Source organism: Patagioenas fasciata, chromosome 8, assembly GCF_037038585.1.
Source record: "Patagioenas fasciata isolate bPatFas1 chromosome 8, bPatFas1.hap1, whole genome shotgun sequence".
NCBI lineage: Eukaryota > Metazoa > Chordata > Aves > Columbiformes > Columbidae > Patagioenas > Patagioenas fasciata.
In genome coordinates this window covers 6,190,267-6,212,800 of record NC_092527.1, presented here as the reverse complement: position 1 = coordinate 6,212,800, position 22,534 = coordinate 6,190,267, and the positions used below count along the sequence as shown (strand labels likewise).

The window sequence follows — 22,534 nt, the reverse complement described above, 5'->3', positions numbered from 1 at the left end:
GAGAAACAAACCCCCTCCTTAAGCAATATCTTTTAATACTGTGCAGAACAGGAAACACCACCAGAGGAAGGAATAATTCCACATCCTCCCTCCACCCCTTTTAATTAAAATGGAATAAAGTCTTGTTTTTGTAAGTCAATCTGTCCTGTAGAGTATCTTGTTTGAACTATTTCAGGATGTTCTTGGCATGGAGTGTCTTACAAAAGTGCAAATGCTGTTTTAACTGAAGGTGGAACCGGGACATCCCAAAGCAGGAGCCTGAGAGCGAGTCCCTTTGGGAGCATCAGGCGTTTTCAGCAGAAGCTGAAGGAGAAGCACCTGCATCTAGAAAGTAAAATTTGCATTTCAGTGATACCCTTCCTTTGACTTTCAGTGAAAACCAGCATCCACACAGCCAACATCTGGAAAGGTGAAATTTGGAATTTAGGGCTTTTTTTTACCCTAATAAAGTTGCTCCCTGCACATCCTGCGTTCAGATAAGTCCGGCTCATAGTCTTGCTAGATGGAAGGTACAGACCCCAGTAGGCGTAAGCTGTTCGGTAAGGTATTAACAGCCTCTTGGCACATTTAGGAGTTCAACAATATTAGCTTTCAAGACTTTTTAAAGAAGCCTGAGTGATGAGGTCTTCCTGAGCTGTTTTAACTGACTCTATTTGTGTGCATTCCGTTACATTTCTCAGTGAAATTGGTGTCCACGCATTCAAAGTCCCATAATTCAAACGAATCTTCTATTTGCTTAACTGCGAAAACAACTCTACAATGAGCACAACTTATGATAATAAACAGCATAAGATCACGTTCTCATTGCCAATCTCTAATTGAAAAGTAACGTGCTTTTAAAGTAGGGGAGGGGAAAAAGAATTTCTCTGTTAGTTTTTTAACTTTATGTTTTTAATTTCAGATCTCCTTCCCCTTCCAGAGGAAGTTAGAGATGCCATAGCTTTAATGTCTGTTTTAGCTGCCACTCAAACATTCACTTTCTATAAGAAAATCTAAACCAGGAGGTATGCTATTTCTCCTGATGTCATTAAAGGCAAGTACGCTGCAAGTGCTGGTGGGTCCAAGAGAAATTCCAGCAACGTGAACTGGAAAAGAAAGACCGCCTTTCTTTTCGATGCAATGGTCCACGCAGCCGTAGCTTTCGATTGCATCGTCGCCACTAGCACATTGCTTTTAAAAATCCAAACGCAATCTCTCTGGATTTGGATTTTCAGTCGAAGGTGTAAGACTTAGACCGAAGTGGTAGCAGCTAAATCGGGAGTTAAAGCCACTGCACTGCTGACCTCAGAAGGATGATCTGGAAGAAGGAGACCTGACCTGAAGAAAAGCTGGGTTATTAGTTATCACACTTTTCTCCCAGTATCTATCTATCTACAGATACATGTCGATAGATCAATAGACACCTTTCACTTTTTCAGTGTTGCTTGAATGAGGAAAAATGGAAGAGTAGAAGATGAGTTAGATGTTCTCCTCCTTGGCCTTCCTTGGTGCAGGGTAGCAAATCCTCATCCGCAAGTAAATCCTCTCTAACGAGTCTGTGGGTAACCCCATAGCACTCATCCTGGGTTAGCGCTAGGACAGCAAACACCAGGCAGGTATTATTTACGGGCACAGTGATGTTCCATCAGTCTGTTGTCTCTGCGAAAGGGCAGAAAAGCTCATTTGGATTTCGGGTGATTGGAGGTCGGTGCTCCCCGGTTCATACAACTTGGGACTGGGTGGGCAATGGCGACCTTACTGCCAAGACCACAGTTGTCTTGTGCCGGTACTTTTGTCCAACAGCTCGGTGTCGTTGGCGTCTTCCCGCTTGCCCTATCGATGGACGTGTCCCGGTAAAAGCTTGTGATCCTGTATTTGTCAACGAGCTAATAAATTGCGATAATGTGACAGTGCTTGAAATAAATGCAGCTTTACTGTAACATTATGCAATGGACAGTAAAATAGGTAAAGAGACAGTCTTTTTTTTTTGATATTTTTGTTCTTACTGATGCCAGTAATGTTTATTTGAAAGGGACGTTTCAAAGTAGAAAGGTGTGTTTGTGCATTGTGAGAGAACTGGACGTGTGGTACCCAGAGAAAGAAACACACAATATAGTCTTTTCCCAAACAGAGGGACAGTATTTAGGAAATATTTATTCTCTGCTATCACTGCCCGCTCTGCCTGACTGTAATTTTAGGGCAAGCATCTTCCTTTCACCCAGTGCAAGTCCATGGAGACCTAAGAGTGCTCTTCACCTTGCAGGATCAGACTCTTAGGCAGGTCTGATGAGCGTGTCATGGTTTTCCCCACCAAGGTTTTGGATTCATACCCTTGGGGTGGATTTGTTGCTGCAACCGTTTGTCAAGGAGCATCTATCCCCCCCGCCCCCCCCCCCCCCCCCAAAAAAAAAAATGTATTGCTCAATATCTGGAGGGAATGATGGATAAGAAGGGTTTTGCATGTGGGGTGGGACCTCTGAGAGGACTAGTGGCAAGGCACCATCGAGAAATACACATTTGCTCTCAATGCCTCTCAAGAATTTGCTTTCAGGCATTCCCGGGCTCTGGATCTTGCTGGTTGTGTAAAATATACTGTCGCTGTGCCATGCTTCTGTCTGTTGCATCAATGGGTCTAGATCTCCCGAGCCCCGCTCAGACGGGGCCTAGTTGAAGGTAAGGATCTCGGGTGGATGTGGCACGAGGTGCTTTTTCTTTCACTTTCACCCATATGACCATTCATAGATTTACTCTTGCCCCAAATCACTCAGAAATACATGAAGCTGAGCTTTTCGGAGTCATTTGAGCAGACGGGGAAGAGGCATGGGAGCCCTACCACCATCCGCTGCATCTGCTCTTCCCTCCATTGCTTGCAGATAACGAGGCCTCCTCGTTACATGAATTCAATTCATGTCGTCTGCCACTTCTCATTCGCGTTTGGGAATCGCATCTCTCTTAACCCAACAGCATGAATCCAATCCAGAACACCTGCTGTGACTTCAGGGCACCAGGCAGGCTAACAGCTTAGGTGGCTTATTTTGCCGGGGCCAAAATATGTATGTTCAGGTGCATAGAAAAAGCGGTCACAAAATTGAAGATTTGAGTCAAATTTTATCCATTTTAAATCATTTTTATTGATTTTTTTTAATCATTTATCACAAACTCGTTTTTCCAAAGCGCTGCCTCAGTTGAAGCAGCATGCTAAAAAGAAACTAGCTATGTTTTAAGAACTATAAGGAGACAAACTCTCTTCTTTAGTGGATGCAGAAATATCCTTTCAGTTTGTGACGTGTTTTTTCCCACCCCACCTGTGGCTCTTAGGCTCATTTCACGTGTGTCTTCTTGCAGACTGGGTCTGACCATCACCGTCCAACCCTTGCAACTCAAGTTCTCCTCATCTTTGCAGAAATTCAGTATTTCTATGTGCACAAGCACATTGCTTTTGGCTGCGAGAGCGACCAGGCCAGCCAACTAAACTGACCAAATAGCTGTTAAACAACCAGATGTCTGTCACCGAGGAAAGCTCTGAAATTCTGGTTCTATCCACCCAAAAATGGTTACGTTCGCTCTTATCAGGTGGTTGGTTCCCATTTGGTTGAAATTTACATCTAGTTGGCAGGTGGAAAGAAGCCAAGTTTTCTATCGGGATGACAGTTTGGTAACAGATGTCTAATGTTTCCCAGCACATTTCGCTCAAGCGATCGGAATCGTGAGCTAGTTTAGTAAAGCCGAGCAGTTGGGTAATTGCAAATCTTTGCTCCTCGCGTTTTCTCATTTATCCTTTTTGTTGCCTAGATAAGATGTTGTATCTTTATTTTTTTGGTAGTGTTGGGAGTAAATCGTCACCCTAGGAGGTAATCACTCATTTAAATGGTTGAAAACCAAGAAGGCACGTGTTTTCCTCTCCCATCCTGCATAACAGACATTGCCCAAACGCTTGGGCTGCGGCTCCTGCGCTGCGATTTCACAGTAACGGGACATGTGGACGATGGTATTTACTCCTGATCCCCCTGATTACTCTGGTTTCTCGCATGTGATGTCTGACCGTGCCAACCAGCAGGCTCAACCGAGGCGTTTTAATTAGCGCCTCCTTAAGAATACGTATTTTATTCGGAATGGAAGAAAGAAATGGTGGAGCCAAGCCCCAGCTCTTCATGGGAGGGCACTGATACTCGTTGGGGTGAGATGGTTATGGGAAGCTGGTCATTTGAGTGGGATTCAGTAGGTTGTTCAGATTTGCAGGAAACCTTGGAGATTCCACAGGATCCGTGTGTGTGCCCTAGTTCTGAGCATTTCTTCCTCCGTACTGTTTTTTGGTGTCCCCTATGGAGAAGACACCTCTCCTGTGAGCTCTGGCAGGCTTGGTTGAGTAGGGTGGGCAACAAAACCCAGTTTTAATAGAAAAAAGGCCCATTGAGAGCATGTTAGGAGTTGATACCTGGCTTCCCACAAGCTCTCGTGAAAATCTCAGCCTTGATTGTAAAAGCTCTTTCTTAAAGAGCAGACTTCTTGTTGGTTTTCCCGCTTTGTGTCACATGTTTTTTGCATCTTCCTGTGTGCTTCCAGCAATGATTCTCCAGGCGTTTTGGCCTGTAAGAGCTGGGGCAAGAAGCACAATTACCAAGATACCTGGAGGAGGACCGTTTCTTAATTATATCTAAATCAAGTGGAGTCAGAAAACCTCAGAAAACCCCAGAAATCTCAGAACAGAAAAGTTAAGCCTTGCACATGCGTAGCTGCAGAATGTCACTGGACGCTGGTGTGATGCTGATCAGCGTTCGTGCCTCCCCAGGTGTCTTCCCAGTGGCTATTAATTTAGGAATTTAAATCACCAGCTCTCACAGAGGACAAAAAAAAGAACGATTTTCTTGTTTGAAAAGTCTCAGAGCACTGGTATAGGGCTGAATATTTAGAATATAACTGCCTTTCTCATGATACTGCCAAGGTACTGGATGGGAAGAGGCTGTGGCATCAGCAAAATGGTACCAAAATAAATACGCCCTGACCTGACACACATACGTTTTTCCCACAGATTGCTGAGAGATTTCCATGTCAGTTTGCACAAGTTGGGTCAAACTGTCTCTACCATTCATCTCATCTCTCTTCTATTCCCCCAAGCGTCCTCCCCACTATCTGAGCGTAGCAGATTTCTTCAACATGGTCCAGAAGCAAACATTTTCCTAAAGCCAAACCAATATTAATTTTCATACAACTTCTGTGTGTCTTTGCACTGCCCTCTGAATGCCTTAAAACGTCTCTTTTCTTTTGGAGGTGATAAAATTAAGATATACTGTGGTTTTCACTGTAATTTTGTAGATCAAGGAGCACATGCTGCAAAATCTTGGGAGTCTCTATTCAGGGAGCAGCACACTCACATTAAGGAGGTTGAAGGATGAAAGTTCAGTCCATATTCTGAATTTCAGGATGAGGGTTCTACCCTGATTTCTGATTTAGGAGGTAGTTTGGGAATATTTGCATTTTGAGATTTTTATTGAAGTGACTGAAGAGATTTATCTTTAAGCTTTGTAGGGCTGAAGTGTTCATTTATAGGATTTGAAAGCGGACTTTAACCTTTGTAGCTGGGAATAAAACAGAATCCAGACGTGACTGTTGTTACTAAGCACGTGAAGGGCTTGCTGGATTTTACAGACATTTTAGTTTCACTATATATTTTTGGTTTTCGGAGGCCTATTGCACAGTATGTAGAAAACCGCACCCAGTTTGTTTTATATGCCTTATTGCACACGTGTGTACTAATTACACATAAGCAGTCTGTCAAAGAGAATCAGCCAAGGGCTTTCAAAAAGCAATCGCAGTAATGCTGCGAGTACATTTTTTTAAGCAAAATTATAAATAAACGCCTTTTTTTTTTCTAACTTTAAAGTCTACCAGCGGAGCTTTTGGCTTCTGTGCCTCGACACACAGAACAAGAAGGAAGTTGGGACTGGAGCGGCAGATCCCGTCTCACGTCAAACTGAGGGATTTTGGGGAGGATTGTTGGAATTTGCGGTTGCTGGGGCGAGCACCCCGGCACCGTGCCACGTCTTACCTGCTTTTTGTATGTTTTTGGAGACCCTGACCCTCCCGACACGCTGCTGTTTGGCATTGTCAAGATTTTCTATTGCGTGGTGACAATCAAACCCTGGCAGATGTATTGTTAGCCCCCTCTCCCCCCTTCCCACTCAGGACAGGCAATCAGGAGGGAAAGAAGGACAGAGAGAAGAGAGCTGGAAAAATCAAAAATGTTTTACTAATGCTACTGATAAGAATAGAGAAAATAATACAAAATATACAAAACCAATCCTGAAAGTCCCAGCAACTGCAGAGCCGGCACCCGAAGTCCTGGACTGGACTCTGCAGCCAACCGGAGCTGGATTCAGTCTGGCACTGCGCCTCAGTTCACAGGGAGGACTCGCAAAATCCTCTCCTAATGTCGGCCATAAGCAGAAGGGAAAAAAAGGGACAAGATCCTCTTGATCTCCCACTTTTAGATGAAGTATTCACATGAATGGGATGTTATACACAGTTGGTCAGTTTCTTGGTCACCTGTTTCTTGTTGCCCCTCTGGCGAGATGTCCATCCATGCTTATCAATAACCTCGCATTCCATTGCTGTGTTCACCAAAACATGGATCTGGTTCTCCAGGAAAATGCAGCTGATATGAAGCTTTAGCTGACAGGTAAATTCACTACAAAAGAAACTTGGTTTTTAACAAAACCAGGACAGGCATCTCTCATCTCCCGCTTGCTCAGCATCCAGAAATCTTCTTTCCTGCCCCCTTCCCCAAGAAGGGAGGCTCCCAAGCCTTGGGCTTCTGGACCTGAAGTTTTGCATCCATTGTTTGACTGTCAAAACGATCTTTTCTGTGCTGGGATTTCATCTTCCTAGCAATTATAAATCATTAAGGGCATTTAACTGGTCAGGAACGTGATAACTCTGTACGTTTATCGTTAAAATTAGACTCGTCTGCTGTGATTTGGAAGGGGACAAATAAACAGGCCTTTCCTTTAGCAGAGGAAGGTTTTACGTGCCCCTCGTGGTGAGGATAAAGCGATCGATAAGCAGCTGTGTCACACAAGGTTATCCCAAGTTCAAAGCGGGCTGGGGACCAATGGGTTTCCAAAATCAGCTGCACACGGCTGCGGTGGCCACAGGAGCAAGGTCACCCAGAGGATCTGGTGACAGTGTAAATAATAAAGCAGAGCTTAAGTAATTTGCCAACAGCACCCCCGAGATAAAATTGTGCTCTATTGCCTTGGGTTTGGAGCTGGATGACGTGACCTTTCACCGATCTTGACGCCTCTTTTTATTTTTCCCTTTTAACTTCCGAGTTTTCTTTTGCTCTTTCTCGCCTAGTGTGACTGGAGTTCTAAATAGACTAAAGAAGGTGCTTTGAGGGGAAAAAGTTAGTAAATCAATTCCATCCCGTTATTGAAGTAGAGACAGGTATGACAGACAAAGGTATATTAAAAAGGCAGAGAGTAGATACATATATATGATGGTGGCTAACGCTGTGGTGTTTTATCTTTACGCTACCATTACCATGCACACATGAAGCATCCAGGTGAAATAGCGGATTGTGGTCGCTCTGTTAATTGAAAGATATTACAGCTATAATTAAGCACTGAAAACCCAGCCAGCTCCCCCCGTACACCCTCCATGCCTCTCTCCATAATCCGTCACCGCTCTCCTCCCGTACGACTGTGTCACCAGCGGCCAAAGGTTGGACGTGCGCGGGGTCTTCTCCGGCAGCTGAATGTCAGACTTTATTGAGTGGGTGGATCCCGTTCATCCATTTCCCCTCCGAGCCTTTCTAAAAATAGCTTAAACTTTGACGAGGAGCTATTTTAGAGGCATCATATTCATGAGGATAGTCATGGGAAGCTCATTTTGGCAGGCTTGCATGGGCTGGATTTGCATGCTGCCTTAGTCAAGGGCTTGGTGAACTTGCATTGGGAGCCAGTTGGACACGGGCTAGAGAGAGAGCATCTGGATTTTGGGACCTCCTGGGTTGGGACGTCTACTCCGAGTGGGTCTATAGGAGGAAAAGAAGTGAAGATATTCTTCTAGGAATGTTGATATGTGACTGAAGTCATTCATTTCAGGCATTTGCACACCAGCCCGCAGCTTATCGGATCTGATTTCATAAAACCTGGCTGTGATTTCTCTCCAGGGACCTTAATGATCTTACCACTTTCAATAAACGTTTATAGAAACTACTGCCAGCTTGTGGATAAGAGAAACTCCTATGAGAGACTTTGTCTTCCAAAAATACTTAAAGCCACCAAAAAAAAACCAAACCCACCCACAAGAAGATCAATAGAAAATATAAAAATGTAGCGTTGGCTGGGTAGCTGGAGCTGAATTGCAGTGCCAGACATTTGCATTGTAGGCATGCAGTAGGTACGTTTGCTTTTCTCACCTGGAAAACGGTGCACGGCGGAGTGATGCTATAATTGGGACCAGCAAAACGATGAGCGTGAATAAAAGCAAACTGTAAGAAATAAGATGGAAATGAAGCAGGTAAAGGCTGTTCCACGCTCATGCCATTCGGGTACAGTGTTGTGCAGTGCTCATGTTTGCGCCTCTAAGAAATTTCCGTTTTTTCGCATAAAAAAATCCAGATACGAAGCCGAAGCTGCCTTCTTCGCCAACCTGAAACTGTCTGATTTCAACATCATCGACACCCTTGGAGTCGGAGGCTTTGGACGAGTCGAGCTGGTAGGTAACTTTTTCTTCTTTGAAGTTTGCATGAAGTCCTAGAATAAGCGCCGTGTATTTTTCTTTGTTATTACACCTGAATAACTGGAAGAAAATCATGTGATGGGATTATATCTTTTCTAATGGTCGAAGAAAGCTAAATTACATTTCCCGTTGAACTGTATGAATAAATGCTTTAGAATCGTAGAATCGTTTAGGTTGGAAAAGACCTTTAAGATCATTAAGTCCAACCTTTACAGCAACCAAGAAGAATTTATGTACTATGTTGAGAGAGGAGCGTGCGTCTTCTCCGCCAAGTGGTCCTGTGTTGGTGGCGTTGATTGTCTCTTAAAAACAACCTGACGAGTTGTGTGGTCATTGAGTGCTAAGACTGAAAGAGCAACCTGAAATCTTAATCAGCCAAAACTGGAGTAACGGGGCAATGCCTCTTCTAAGCACTTTCTAATTCAAGACTAGACACGGATCTATTTAGTCAGCTGTAAATTCAATGTCTGAACTGTGACAGCGCTTCACATAAAACTACTTTTTTTTGGCAGGTTTTTAGAGCAAGGGCAAAATCTGAGCTTGCTTTTTGCTCTGCTTGGCTTTTGACCTCTGCAGTCTTGATTAAAACAAAGCCCAAGCGGGAGGAGACTGAAACGGCAGCCGCTGCCTGACCCGTTCGTATTATCATATAGATGCAAAAACTTATAATAGAAAGAGCTTTGTTTATGTCACAGCGCTGACAACCTGATACTGGACAGCAGTGGAGTATTTTAGGAACTCCCGTAGATTAGGGTAGAAAAGGGAACAGAGTTACTGCTGCCACCATGGAACTTCAGGGGAGTCCCCACTCTGTAACCCTGCAGGAACCAAATGCAGCCATAGTGCCGAGAGTTGGAAAACAGGCAGATTTGAGTGTGTTGGTTGATATTTGTGATGTAACAAGTAAATTCTGTGTTAAAAGTGCGATTCCACGTGATTTGTTAATGACGTCTCCTATTTGGATGGATGCAAAATCACGTGGAGGAGAGTGCGTCCGTGAGAACGCTGGTCCCGTCCTGGGGATTGGGGGTTTAGTTCTGTATTTAGTTGATACTAGCAGCTGTTGTTTTGGAAGAGAGTCCCGAGAGCTCAGGTGTAGCCTGGGAAGGTTGTCCTTGTCCCCCTCCTTCTGTAGGCATCTGCTACTGAGGATACTTTAGAGCAAGAGCTCAGTTCAGGTCGTGCTCAACCTCCCTTTTGAAGCTCCCTCCCCCTCTGTTGACAACAACATAAAGCTGTTGAGGAGATTTGTCTCCTAAATTAACATCACCACTGGCTTTGCCACCTGAGCTGACCTGGAGTGAGGGACCCACCAGTTTGGAGCTTGTGAAGGAGCTTATGAGGTTTGTTTTCATTTTTAAGGCTGTTTTTGAGTCACACTATCAAGCTTTGAAAACCTCAAGGTGTTCCTGGGATGGTGCGTGAGGTTGGTTGCATGCTTATGGTGCCCCATAAAAGAGAATTCAGCTGTTCCTGGTGGCCATGGGCCAGGCCTCTGGCTGCTCGCAGAGTGAATTTGGAAGCTGTAAGATGTTGACCAAACCCACATCCTAGTGATACGTGACGTGAGGAAGAGCAGGAGTGGACGTGCTCAGTTCCTTCAACAGATCAGATTGGAGTCAGGTAGAGATATTGAAATTTTCTGAGATTTCCAGATCTCAGAAACCTCCAAGAAGTCCTGGTGCCACCTCCACAGCCTCCAGAAACCTACTCATGGGAGAAATGTTTCCATCATCTCTTGGGGATTTTCTCCAGGGGTGGGTGCTCCTCTCCTGAGCAGGAAAATGCTGCTGAAGGTCATTTGCTGTAGTTCCTAACCAGTACTGAATTGCATCCAGAAGAATAAGAGAGATTTAAATGTTTAGCTTAGCACTCTGGATTTTATTATTTTTCTTTACCAGCAAGGGAGATTTTGTTATGAAAACAAGAAAATATTCTTTTTGTCAAAACTGAGCCTAGAATTTCACTTCTTCCTTCTGTCTTCGCCATGAAAAGTATGTTTAAAATTTAAGGCTAAAAGATTAAATGGGATTGCCTCTTTTATTGCCTGAGTGTGTGACGGTGCCTGCTAATGCACAGCAGCATTGGAATTCTTTTCCTGGAAAACATTCACATTTTTGTGCTTTCCAAGAGTCAAATTGATCAAATAAATTAAGTACATTGCAAGGAAGAGGATTTTTATAGCTTAACTGCTGTGGGCAAGGCCCCTCAGGGCATCTCTGTACCCTTCCAGAGGGCAACTGGTGGTGTCTGGTTGGAAAGTGGAATGTCTGGGATTTAGTTTGTGTCTTGCTGGCCAAGAAGGAATAACGCTCCCGTTGGTCTGCGGTTTCATTTCCACCTGTGGTTTATATCGCTATACGCTGGTTTTGCAGACACCTCTGTGAATGGTGCCTGTTTGCATAGGTCACCCCTCAACGCGTTTGTACACAAGTATTGTGGCTTTTAGGCGAGACAGCCTAAAATTGAAATCATTTTTGATTCTGTGGAGATGACACATGGAAATATCCTTTTGCCCTGGTTTTCTGGGTAGTTTTATTTTTTATATGTCGAGAGACATTTCCAGCCGATTTGCATTGATGTCATACGTTGTTTGCTCTGTTTTTTGAAGGCTACCAGGTGCCTCTTGCGATGTGTCTTGTCCTTACCGATCCTGTTCTCCTTCTTCATCCCCAGCTGGACAATGGAATCCAGGCTTTTTTGTCTCTTGGCCAGACTGGACAGGGCTCTGAGCAACCTGAGCTGGGTGAAAATGTCCCTGCTAATGGCAGGGCTTGGACTGGATGAGCTTTGAAGGTCCATTCCAGCCCAGACTATTTTGTGATTCTCTGGAGGGGAGAAGCCAGCTGAGCAGCACATGAGCTATAATATTTTACACAAGGACCAGCTCTGCCATAGAACAAAATCACATCAAGGATGTTCCCTTACAGCGGGACCTGTGTGATGCTCAGTGTTTGAAAAACCAGCAGTGCCACGTTCCTAGGACAAGCCACCCTAATTTCAGAGGGCTTCCAGCTGGCGTCACCTCCCTTAGCAGGGCAGAAAGAAAACATTGGAGGTGATTTCTTGGTTTTTAATAGCATGGATTAACAGATGCGTCCACTATTTTTTTGCAGTTCAGCTTCTCAGCGTTGTGTCAGTTGAGCATCTTTTGTGTTGGGATCCAGGTGTTTCCATAATATGTTGGAATAGGGAACAAATATGTCATCTCGGGTTCATATCCCGCCAAGCACTGCTTTGCAGAGGATGGAGCTGTAGGTCGGATGTCCTCAACCATCATAATCATATCTCCTGAACTTTATTGCTCACATCTTTGTTCTTTAATTTCCTTTTAATTTAAGTCCTGTGTTTCTAATCAACCACCCCAGGTCAGTTATTTGAAATAAAGGCACCAGAGTATCTAAACATACAGGGGTTAGAGCCATTATTGCTGTGAAATCAGTTCATGTGTGTGATGGCTGAGCACAGGGAGAGTGAATATCAGGTCCAAACCTCAACATGTGCCTTTTTGCTATATTGATTTATGCACTTATCACTTTTGACAATCATTCAGCAATAGAGGAAGGAGATGATTTTCAATCGCTCCTGTTGTTATAAAATTGCAAAAATAATATATCTTCTCCGTGCTCCATCGCAAGCTTGATTGAGACTTGGCTTCAGCTACATCTTTGTTCGCTTCTCAGGGCAGATACGTCAGTGAAAACCTATAGACTTACCCACCGTCCCTCATGTAGACAAGCCTGGAGAGAACTTCTGCGCCCCTATGGGTGACGTATGGCCTGGGACATCCTGAAGGCACCAGGACAGTCTCAACTTTTAGCTCTGACTTGACAAAACATTTAGTCGTGTATTTCAACGTTCAGTGGTTTTGCAGAAGTTGGTGGTGCGTAGAGCCACATATTTCAAACAGGTGGTCATGAAGGGACCTGAAGAGGTCATTGTCCAGGCAAATATACCTGATCACTTCTGACCAGCTCTCCCTAATTTGTCCTTGGAGTCTTTGGGGAAGGAACCTCCCAGGAAGGTATTTCCTAATATTTGACATCTCCCTGCTGTAGTTCTTAGTACACTTGTAGCACAAATACACATAACCCTGAAGACTGGGTTGTATTTGAAGACCATTATCATGTGAACCTGAAGAACTCTTTTCTTTAAAAGAAAAAAATGTGCTTCTTTTGAGCTTTACATGTAACTGGTGCTTTCCAGGCCCGTGATGAGGCTGGTTCCTCACTGTCCAGCCAGCTCTCACCAATCTGGAGCGATGCCCAAACCAGGCACATTAGTCCAACCTAGGCCTGGCTCAAGTAGAGCCAGACAACAGGGGCAGCACTTGGCCACTGCCGCCTGATGTCCCTTTTATTTCAAGTCATGGCTTCAATTTGTAAAAATGGGGTTTGATTCCCCTCCTCTTCTCAAAAGTGCTCCCAGCCCTCTCCAGCTTGATTTTAATACATGCAAAGTTAATGCCGTTCTTCTTATTTCGTAATCCAATACGTTAATGAAAGTGTTTTATGGTGCCATATATCCCGTGAAGTCCTTTTGTCTTGATAGTGGCCCCTAAAGATAAACTCCTTTATGATATGGAGATTAATAAAGACACACACATCAAAATGAAGCCTTAGTTTCAGCCACATTTTACTGGGGCTGTACAGCACCTTTTTAAAATGGACAGTAGAGCATTTTTCATTTTTATTTGTGTTTTAAGAGAAATCTGGCCCCAGATTACGAAGTGCATTCGAATTTATTATAGCCTCTGGCCTGTTTTGTAAACAAAACCATTAGCAAATTAATTAGATGGCAAGGAAAAAAAACTCCATAATTGTCTTCCAATAGACTGACAGATGCATAATTCGGATATTTATTAGTGGTAATTTCCTATTGCATCGCTATCCTTTTGTTGCAGCTATTATGAAGCTTTTTATGAGAAAGATCAGTCTTCTCTTTGAAATCTCTTCATTTTCAGTTGTCAGGAATCCTTCGGCCTCCTTCCTTTTGAAAGAATGGGCATTCTGGGAGCCACCAAGGTCAGGAAATTTGAGATTTAAAGGAGGGATTTGAAGATCAGGTGCCTGAGTAAACCCCACCTTCATCTGATAACGAAACTACTGCTGCGGAGCTGAGCAAAATGATAAATGCTTGGCCCTTTTCTTTTTCCTTCCCTTCTTAACTATATACAGGGTGCTTCATTGTAATGATACTGGCAGGTGGGGCTGGACCACTGCAGAGCCATTTTTTAATATTTCTTTCGATTTTTAATTCCTTAAAGGAATTAAACACATCCTTTATAAATGGAAACATATTCTCGGGACTTGTCTGTCGATGGAAAGGATGTTGTCAGAGTTTGGGAAGAGGAGAGGGAAGCCTGAGAGGCTTCAGCGCCAGTCGGAGACAGAATTAAGATGTAGGAATAAGTGCTATATTGCAGACAAAGCCAAATTCAGGAGTGGGGCTGGATCCCATATGGAGTTGGAGGGTTTAGGTCCATCTGATATTTTCAATAAACCACAGTGGTGAATTTTTCCATTTGGTTTTGCATATTTGAACTATATAACCCTTCTACTGCTGTTTACTCTTTATCGGAATGATTTTATGCATGAAACAGTTTACATTCCTCCCTGCTTTTTAGCCTTCTAGACATTTTTGAAAAATAATATTTACCTCTGGGCTTTCTAGAAAGACGTGTTTTAATATATTTCCCAATGCCCTTGCTTATAAAAAAACTAAGTTGTACATGTTTGTCAGGCATTGAATATAAATTTTCAGTACAGAGATCAAAACACAGAATTACAGGTTTTTAGCAACTTTAATTGTTAAATAGCTCAGGTTTTCTAAGGAATGCACATTTTTTAGTGTATGCTTCATAGAGTGTAATTTTGCGGTTGATTTTCCTGAAGAGCCCCACAGCACTCAGACTGGTTTACAGTATTTGTTGCTTTCCCAACCAGTTGAACCTAGGCTTTTTTAAAGAAAATAAAGGCACTGTCATGGGCAGTTTCCATCCATCCTCAGTTTCCACCCTGCTGCCCCCTTGTAATTAATTCTCGATTCATCCTTCAAAATTTCACCCTCTTAAAGACCTGATTTTTACTCCATGTTTTTTCTTTCCATCTTTGGGGTGTTTTTTTAGTCTTGACTTATTTTCCAGCCTAAGCCAGTCCAGTCACCTTGCCCGTTGACACGCAACTAACCCAAAACTGACGTGATGTTGAGAGTGGGGGGAAAGGGCATAGTGAGAAGCATCGTGTAGCCTGCTTATAATTTGGATAATTTCTTGGTAAGCCTGAGGTCAGGAGAGCCCTAAGGAGATGTGCAAAGTACCTTCAAAACCCTGATGGAGACATCTACAATACCGAGCACCACAAGAGGCTTTGAGGCATGAATACAAACAAGGTAATGATTGCTAATAAAAACAAATAATGGGTAGAAAGCCAGTTGAAAGGCAAAGAATATGAATATGGGGAAATCTGTTTTATCCTGGAAAAGCATAAATATATTTGGTACTAAAAGCACGCTGGACTCTGGCTGGGGAAGGGAGAAGCCGCCGCTTTGTTCATGCAGCAGCTCAGCTGTTGGGATTAGCAGAGCTCAGCTTGCAAGTGCTGCGCTCAGCAACAGCTGCTGCTATTTTCGGTGTTTCGAATGCATCTCGCTCAGAAACGGTGCAAAATAAAGGACCTTGGGCATACCCAACCAGCAAAAGCGTTTGCACTTCAGTTCCCGAGCGCTGCGGTTGAGTCAGTTATTATTTAATGTGATACAGAGATATTCACGTTTTATGGTAGCACACATTTGTGGCTCCATTATATCTGAATAATACACATCAAGGAAAAAAGGAAAGTAGACAAAGCCCTTTGGAAAAGTGGTTTTGTCATTATAGAGGTATCACTGTGCCCACACAGGGGATTCAACGGGAGACATGAGCGACGACAAACTTGTCTGTGAGTCGCAGACCGTGGAGTTCAAGAAGAGCTCCTGTCCAGCTCCTCCGAGCTCACCCTTCCTGCGTGTTTAGGATAAAACCACATCTCCAGAGTAAACGGAATATTTTTAACTTGCACAAACTCGGCTCCCTGTGTGTGTTCCCATTGAGCTGGGAGCCCAGCCAGCTCCCTCAAAGATCAGCAGAAAAGGCTCGTGAGTGCTGCAAAAGTTCATGTTCAAATACCTCCGTTATATCAGCAGGAAGAAATCTGACCATTCCGACTGTAACATCTGTGTATCTGCCAAAATGAAGGAAGGATAAACTATAAATATACATTTGCATTCAGCTCTGCTTTCATGCCCCTGGGTCTGTTGTGCGATGGTTGCAGGGATCTATCTGCACAGGACAAATAGTGTCTGTAGCAGCTCCCTGGAGAAAAGTACCATACTTGTAGGGCTTCTTGGAAAACCCACAGCCATGCAAGAGCTGTAACCCACAGATACAACATCTGCAGTAAACAGGAATTCAAAACATTGGGAGAAGTTCTTTGCTGCCTTCTGCTAGAAGAAGATGCAGGAATAGAAGACCAGACATGAATGAGATGGGTGCAGTTAAAATAATTTATCCTCAGGTGAGGTATGGCAATGTTCAGGCACCGCACTAGTCTTCACTGAAAAGAAATCCTTCTTTTGGGGATTGTTCTACATGCCGGTAAATATTTATTAAGGTTTACAGATTCTCAGGCTCACTTTGCGTTGTGTCCGTTCAGCTCTCACTGGAGTTGCAGGGAAGTTGGTCCGCACTGCAGACTGTATATAATACACATATCATTTATAGTAACTAGGGACAAAGGAAGGATAAGAAACATTCAGATGGATCCATTTACTCTTTTTTCCATCAAGGCCTGGATTTTATCTCATCAATATGCATTTTCCCAGAAAGTATGAAAAAGCAGTAAGGTGTAAAACCATATTTATTTGTACGTGAATTATAGCTGTGTTTAAAAAAAAAATAATCCGGCTTCAAGCTCACTGTGTGTTTTGGAAGTTGCAGAAGTTTCTACACCGTAAAGCAAAGCAACGCTTTTGGAGCAGTTCCGACAGTTTCATATAAGCACCAAGAAGCCAGGAGAAGCCAGCTGAGGTCTGAGGAAACGAGGACTTGGAAAAGCAGAAGAGGTTGGATCTCTTCTCTTTCTCTTCTCCCCTTCATCTCTCCTTCTTTTCTCTTCCTCTTCTCCGCTGTGTTTGCATCTTGTCCCAATCTTGTCGAGTTCCTCTTCTACTCAGCTCGCCATCAACACATCTTCACCCCCTTCATGCTGAACTTTTTAAAGCGTTTCCACTGAAGCAGCGTTACTTTCTCAACGCTGAGAAGTTCAAGGTAGCCCTGTGAATTCAACTTATTAGCAACAAAATGACGCCTGTTTCCCTGCCATGTCCTCCTCAAGGGAACTTCTGATTGAGCATATTTTTGGATGGTGACCCGTCTGTTTGGGTTCACTTGGGGGTAGTTTTGTCACGATGACTCAGACTGCCAAAAAAACGCGTGGTGACATCGGAGTGTGACATCATGCTGAAGCACAGGCAAAGAGGAGCTGATGAGGTGATGACACCAGATGGACGGTGCTCCCCAAGTGACGTGTGACAGCAAGGCACGTGGGGAGAAGGCAGCTTCGGGGCTGGCACAGAAGAAAGCTTTCTTGGGCCCCTCTTCCCTCCAGGGCTTCATCCCATGGTATTCTACCAAGCAGAACCCTGAAGAGCCCAAAATCTACTCTCTTGAACTCCACCGTTTCATGGTCACTGCAGCCAAGGCTGCCCTTGAGCTTCATGTTCCCCACCAGCCCCTCCTTGCTGGTGAGAACAAGGTCCAGCATAGCATCTCTCCTCATTGGCTTCACTATCACTTGGAGAAGAAAGTTACCATCAACACATTGCAGGAACCTCCTGGGTTGCTTCTGCCCTGCTGTGTTGTCCCTCCAACAGATATTGGATTGGTTCAAGTCCCCCGTGAGGACCAGGGTTGTGAACATGAGGCTGCTCCTGTCTATGGAGGGCCTCATCTTCTCGGTCTTTCTGGTTGGGTGGCCTGAAGTAGACCGCCACTGTAATGTCACCTGTCCCTGCTCTCCCTTTAGTCCTGACCCATAAACTCTCAGTTGGCTCTTCATCCATGCCCAGCGGAGCCATCCCACCACGTCTACGTGATGCCAATAAGATCACAGCCCTGCAGGTCTCTGGACATCTCCAGCTCCTCTGGTTTATTCCCCGTGCTCGTGCGTTTGAATAGAGACATTTGAGCCAGGCCCCCGCTGAAGCTGAGGTACTGGCTGCAGAGGCTGGAATTGCTTTCTGCTGCTCTTCAGGTGCTCTGCTGCTGACCTGTGACCCTTCTCCGGGCCCTGGGCATCCATTGCTGGCACCGGCATCAAACTGGGTGGAGTGGGATGGATTGAGGGTCTCCTTCTCCAGCAATTCTAGTTTAAAGCCCTCTTCACCAGCTTGGCGAGCCCCTGTCCAAAGATGCTCTTCACCTTCTCTGACAGATGGACCCCATCAGCCCCAGTAGACCAGGTTTCTCATGGTCTAAGTAGCCGAACCGCCAACTGTGGCACCAATCCTGTCACCATTTGTTGGTTTGCCGTGTTTGATTGCCCCTTTCAAACCCCTTCACTTTGACGGGGAGGATTGATGAACAAACTCCCTGTGCTCCAGAGACACTCACCACCACTTCCAGGGCTCTGTCATCCTCCTTGATACTCCTCAGGTTGCTCCTGGTGCCCCTGTGAGACAACAACAGCTGGACGAGGCTTGGTGGCCTCTTGGTGATGTCCCTGATAGGAGCCCCTCTCCCTCTTTCCTTTCCAAGTCTGAAGAGTGGTGAAGCGGTTCTGCAAGGGCACCTTGGGCTTCAGGGGAGAGTCTCTTCCTCCCACTATCCAACCATCCATCCAACTGCTTCTCAGCCTGCCTGGTGTTCCACAGCCTTCTCACCACTGTGCCAACGGCCACGCCGCGCCCTGGATTCACCATTTTGGGGCTTATTGCAGTAGAAAGGATGGTGCGAGCCTGCTCGCAGTGGAGGTTGGATGTTCAGCTCGCTTCACATTTTGCGATTAGTCCGTGCAAGTTGGAGACAGAATTGCAGGCGCAGACTGTGTGCCAGAGGTCGGTGATGAGATGGACCTAAAACGGAAAGCTGAAATGTGGGTACGAAGGTGCAGAGAAAGGGCAGGAGTCTGCTCCGTGCTACAAATTTTATTTCTAATTTTTTCCTGCCACTGAACCTTTTAGCAGATGAACAGCTTTAATATTATTGCTGAACGTGGACATTTACAGTGGCCTCGATGTTTGCTCTTATCACTCCATCTTCCAGAGTCATTTTGGAGATTTTTGTGCCAGTGAAAGGGCAATGACTGGGGAAGGTCAGTGTGAGGAGAGGACTGAAAAAAAGGAGGAGGAAAGGCACCAGAAATTCTTTAAGCTCGCAAAATATGGCTGAGAGAGCTGGAGGTCGGTGGTTACCCCGTGTCGATCCTCGGCTGCTCTTGGAGAGAGCGATTAAAGCCCCAGGCTCCAGCAGGTTTCCACCGAATCAATAGTCCTTTGAAACGTAAGGTGTTGCTTCCAGGTGCGGGAGAGCTGCTCTCGTGAGCTGTGCAGCAAGAACGGCTCCTTTGCAAACTGCCCACCTTGGCCAGCTGCACGATTTTCCCCTTTCTGAAGCGTTTAGGAGATTTTTGTGGTGGGTGTCTATGGGGGGCTGAGCTTCTGCCCCTCCTCCTGAACCAAGGGGCAAAATCCTTGTGACTTCTGCAGCTCCCTGCGCTATTTTTCTCATTATAATTGGAGAACAGGGTGGTCTCAGCAGCCCCTTCTCATCTTCTCAACATTAATCCTTTTTTCTAAAGAAAAAGTTCAGGTGACTCCTAGAGAAGTTTTTTTCTGCTTTTGAAATTAGATTGAGATTTAACATGTGTTTTTTCTGTTAACTATCATGAGCTTAATATTATAAATTACTGTTTTTAAGAGTCTTAGAAATGACCTAGAGCTCCCCAGCTTTACATCATAAAACCAGTCCTTGTAGTTCCCCCATTTGGCAGAAACACCAAAGTAAGAGGAGGACTTGGACATGTTGAAGAAGGAGGAGAAGTTTGCAGAATTCATTTTCCAGGTGGCCAACTGGGTAATCCAAACCGTAACATTTAGATTTTGTACCTCAGCGGCTTGTTTTGGTGCATCAGCGCATTTAATGCAAATAATTCCGCCCCCCGCGCTCTCCAACTCTCACAAATCCCCTGTGGTCTGAAACGCGCCAGGAGTGGGAATGGAAAATGGATTTAAACTCTCCTGTGGCATCAGGTCAAAGCCTTGCATTAGCTAATTGTAGCCGCCTGATTGTTCTATATTTGAACAGTTGTGGCAGTGATAACATCATCAAACCACTGCCTTCTGCTTCCTCGTAGTAATTTCCTTTCTTGTGCTTATTTAGAACCTGTGCAAGTATGTCTATAGGGAAACGGGTTACTTCCCCATCATGTGCCCAGGCATCCTTGAAAAAAACCCGGTTATTAATAAGAGAAATAGCCTTTTTAATGAAAAACATAAAAATAAGGTGGTCAGAATTCATGATATTAAAATGAAAAGACTAGAAGGGAACACATCAGGATTTATTCATACTAGGATTCATTATAAAATATTGGAATTTATTCATCTGGGTCTCTAGCAGGTTGTTGCGTTTAATTTTAACACTGATGCCTAGTACAGACTAACGTTAGGAAAATAGGAATTTATGGTTCAGGTAAGTTTAGAGCGTTAAATACCTTTTTTAAAAAAAAAGAAATGTTTCCTGTCCAAATTGACCAAGAAACATTCAAATTTGCTACTGGAGCTACTTGCTTGGTTCCACTGTTCATTATTGTTTGGCTGTGGACGGCCGAGCCTTAAAAAATACAGGCTGAAAGAAATCAAATCTGGTCTGTAATGTAGAATAGAGATTTGCACAGACTTTTGTTTGAAAGTATGGCAACTAATGGCGCTTGTCCATCGCCAGATGTGACGGGAAACCATGCGATCTGCTTTGCCATCAGAAGCAAGAGGGATAACTTCTCCAGGTCTAAATGTTTGGTCAGAATGAACCTTGATTGATCTTTTTTTTTGGCGAGCTTTAGTAAATTCTGCTCAGCTCAGATTTTACCTTCGCTTTCCTCCTGTCTTCATTCCACGGGCATCGCCTCACTCCTCTCCCTCTCCCCAAAACAGCCTGCTTTGATTTACATTGGATAACATCAAATCATTTACTTCAAATGGTTGAACTAGACTCCATATGCAGTTTATTCAAAAAGAAAAAGAAAAGAAATTAAAAAAAAACAAACCCTGACCCAAAACCAAAAATATTTTTATCACTTTCAGCCTGCCCTAAATGCAGATTTTCGTTCTGCTTTGAGCTGTGGTCAAACCACAGAGCAAAGGCAGCGCTGTGTAGCACCAGTTCAATAAAGAACCGAGCAGCTCTGCTGTGGAGATGAGGAAGAATGTTTTTCTGTATTTTCTGGGGATTGTTTAGGGCTTTGTACCCTGTCTCCCTGAAGATTAAATGGCAAAGGCGGGCTTCGTGCAAAGCTAATAATTACACGTCTCAGTGTGAAATGCAGAGCAGCGCATTCTTTGGAAAAAGAAAAGTTTCATGTGGGCATGGAAATGCTTGTGGTTGCGGGGAAAGTCAGAAGCCACAAATCTGGGGGACCGAAAGCCTGGGTGGTTTTAAAACAGATACATGCACACAAATATACATCTTGAAGAATTTTGGATGAAAACTTTGGCCGCGGATGGGTGGGCTCTTTATGAGGGTTTATTTCTGAATCATTTATGGTGGTGATGGTGGAAATCTCTTTGCCAGCTGAGAACCAGCCTTTTGGGGTTGATTTCCTTATGTGATGTGTATCTTTGTGGCCATCCGAGTGCCAGTTCGATTCCTGACAAAGACGAGATGCTGAGGACACCCTCCCTCCTTGCGTTTTCCCTGTGACCTGGACCATTAGGTGAAGAAAGCAAATGGGGAGGAAAGCGTTCAAGGTTACGATGTGTGCCATGTCTCACATCAACCCCAATACAAATAGATGTTCTATTAAATATATTGTGGTCGCGTGGATGTTGTCTCCTAACCTATAAGGCCAGCTGGATTTCTGATGGGGCTTTATGACAGGCAAGAAAACCAAAATAGAAGTCACCAAATGGCACCTCTTGCTATAAAGGGGGGAAGAGCATTTAACTGGTGATATTATTGTGAGCAGCTGCCAGGGGAATTCAGCAAACTAAGAGGCCTGGATGTGTGATGAGGTTCCTCTCTCGCTGGGCGGTGACTAAGAGGGGATGGCCAAGATGGGACGGGTGGCTGCGCTCCACGGCTGGGATGGGGACCGGTCCCTCAGAGCGGGCTGGGGATGCCTCAGGGTTCAGAAGTTACCAGGGTTACTCCGACAAGCAAGCAAACAACTTCGTCTCGGGCTAAAAATAAGTTACTGAGGCTTAAGGTTAAAAGTAAAGCTGTGACGGAGTGGTGCTGTTGAAAAGCCAGCTCTGCTCATCCTCTACAAACATCCAAGGACCACGTTTCCCTGCCAGAGCTGGTGCATTTGTTCCTAGCAACAGCAAAAGGCTTTGTGAAGGTTGTACCTTGGCTAGCAACGTCTGACCTGAGCGGAACACCAGCGGTTGGGGTTCCCCTAAAGTATGTGGGGATTTTAGAAATGGCCTTTCAGTTTAGCGACAGGCCAAGAAATTCAGAAATCTGGTTCATACCGAAGCGAAGCTGATGACTGGAGAGGTGAGAGGAATTATTTGAAGGTAGGGTGGGTAGGGTGGTGGGTTTACAGGGTCCCCATGCAGC

General features: G+C 44.5%; 1 protein-coding gene across 6 annotated transcripts in view; it reads left to right on the top strand.

Annotated features, from left to right (window-relative positions):
- PRKG1 (protein kinase cGMP-dependent 1) overlaps nt 1–22,534 on the top strand; it is a 425,347-nt gene that overhangs the window by 385,328 nt on the left and 17,485 nt on the right. For 3 of the 6 annotated variants that reach the window (XM_065843185.2, XM_065843184.2, XM_065843188.2), the window contains one exon: nt 8,601–8,697. In XM_065843185.2, coding sequence (XP_065699257.1) covers nt 8,601–8,697 — 97 coding nt within the window. Of the gene's footprint in view, nt 1–7,882; nt 8,500–8,568; nt 8,698–22,245; nt 22,472–22,534 lie in introns of those variants that run through there. The other 3 variants (XM_065843191.2, XM_065843190.2, XM_071811576.1) reach the window with 3 other exon arrangements.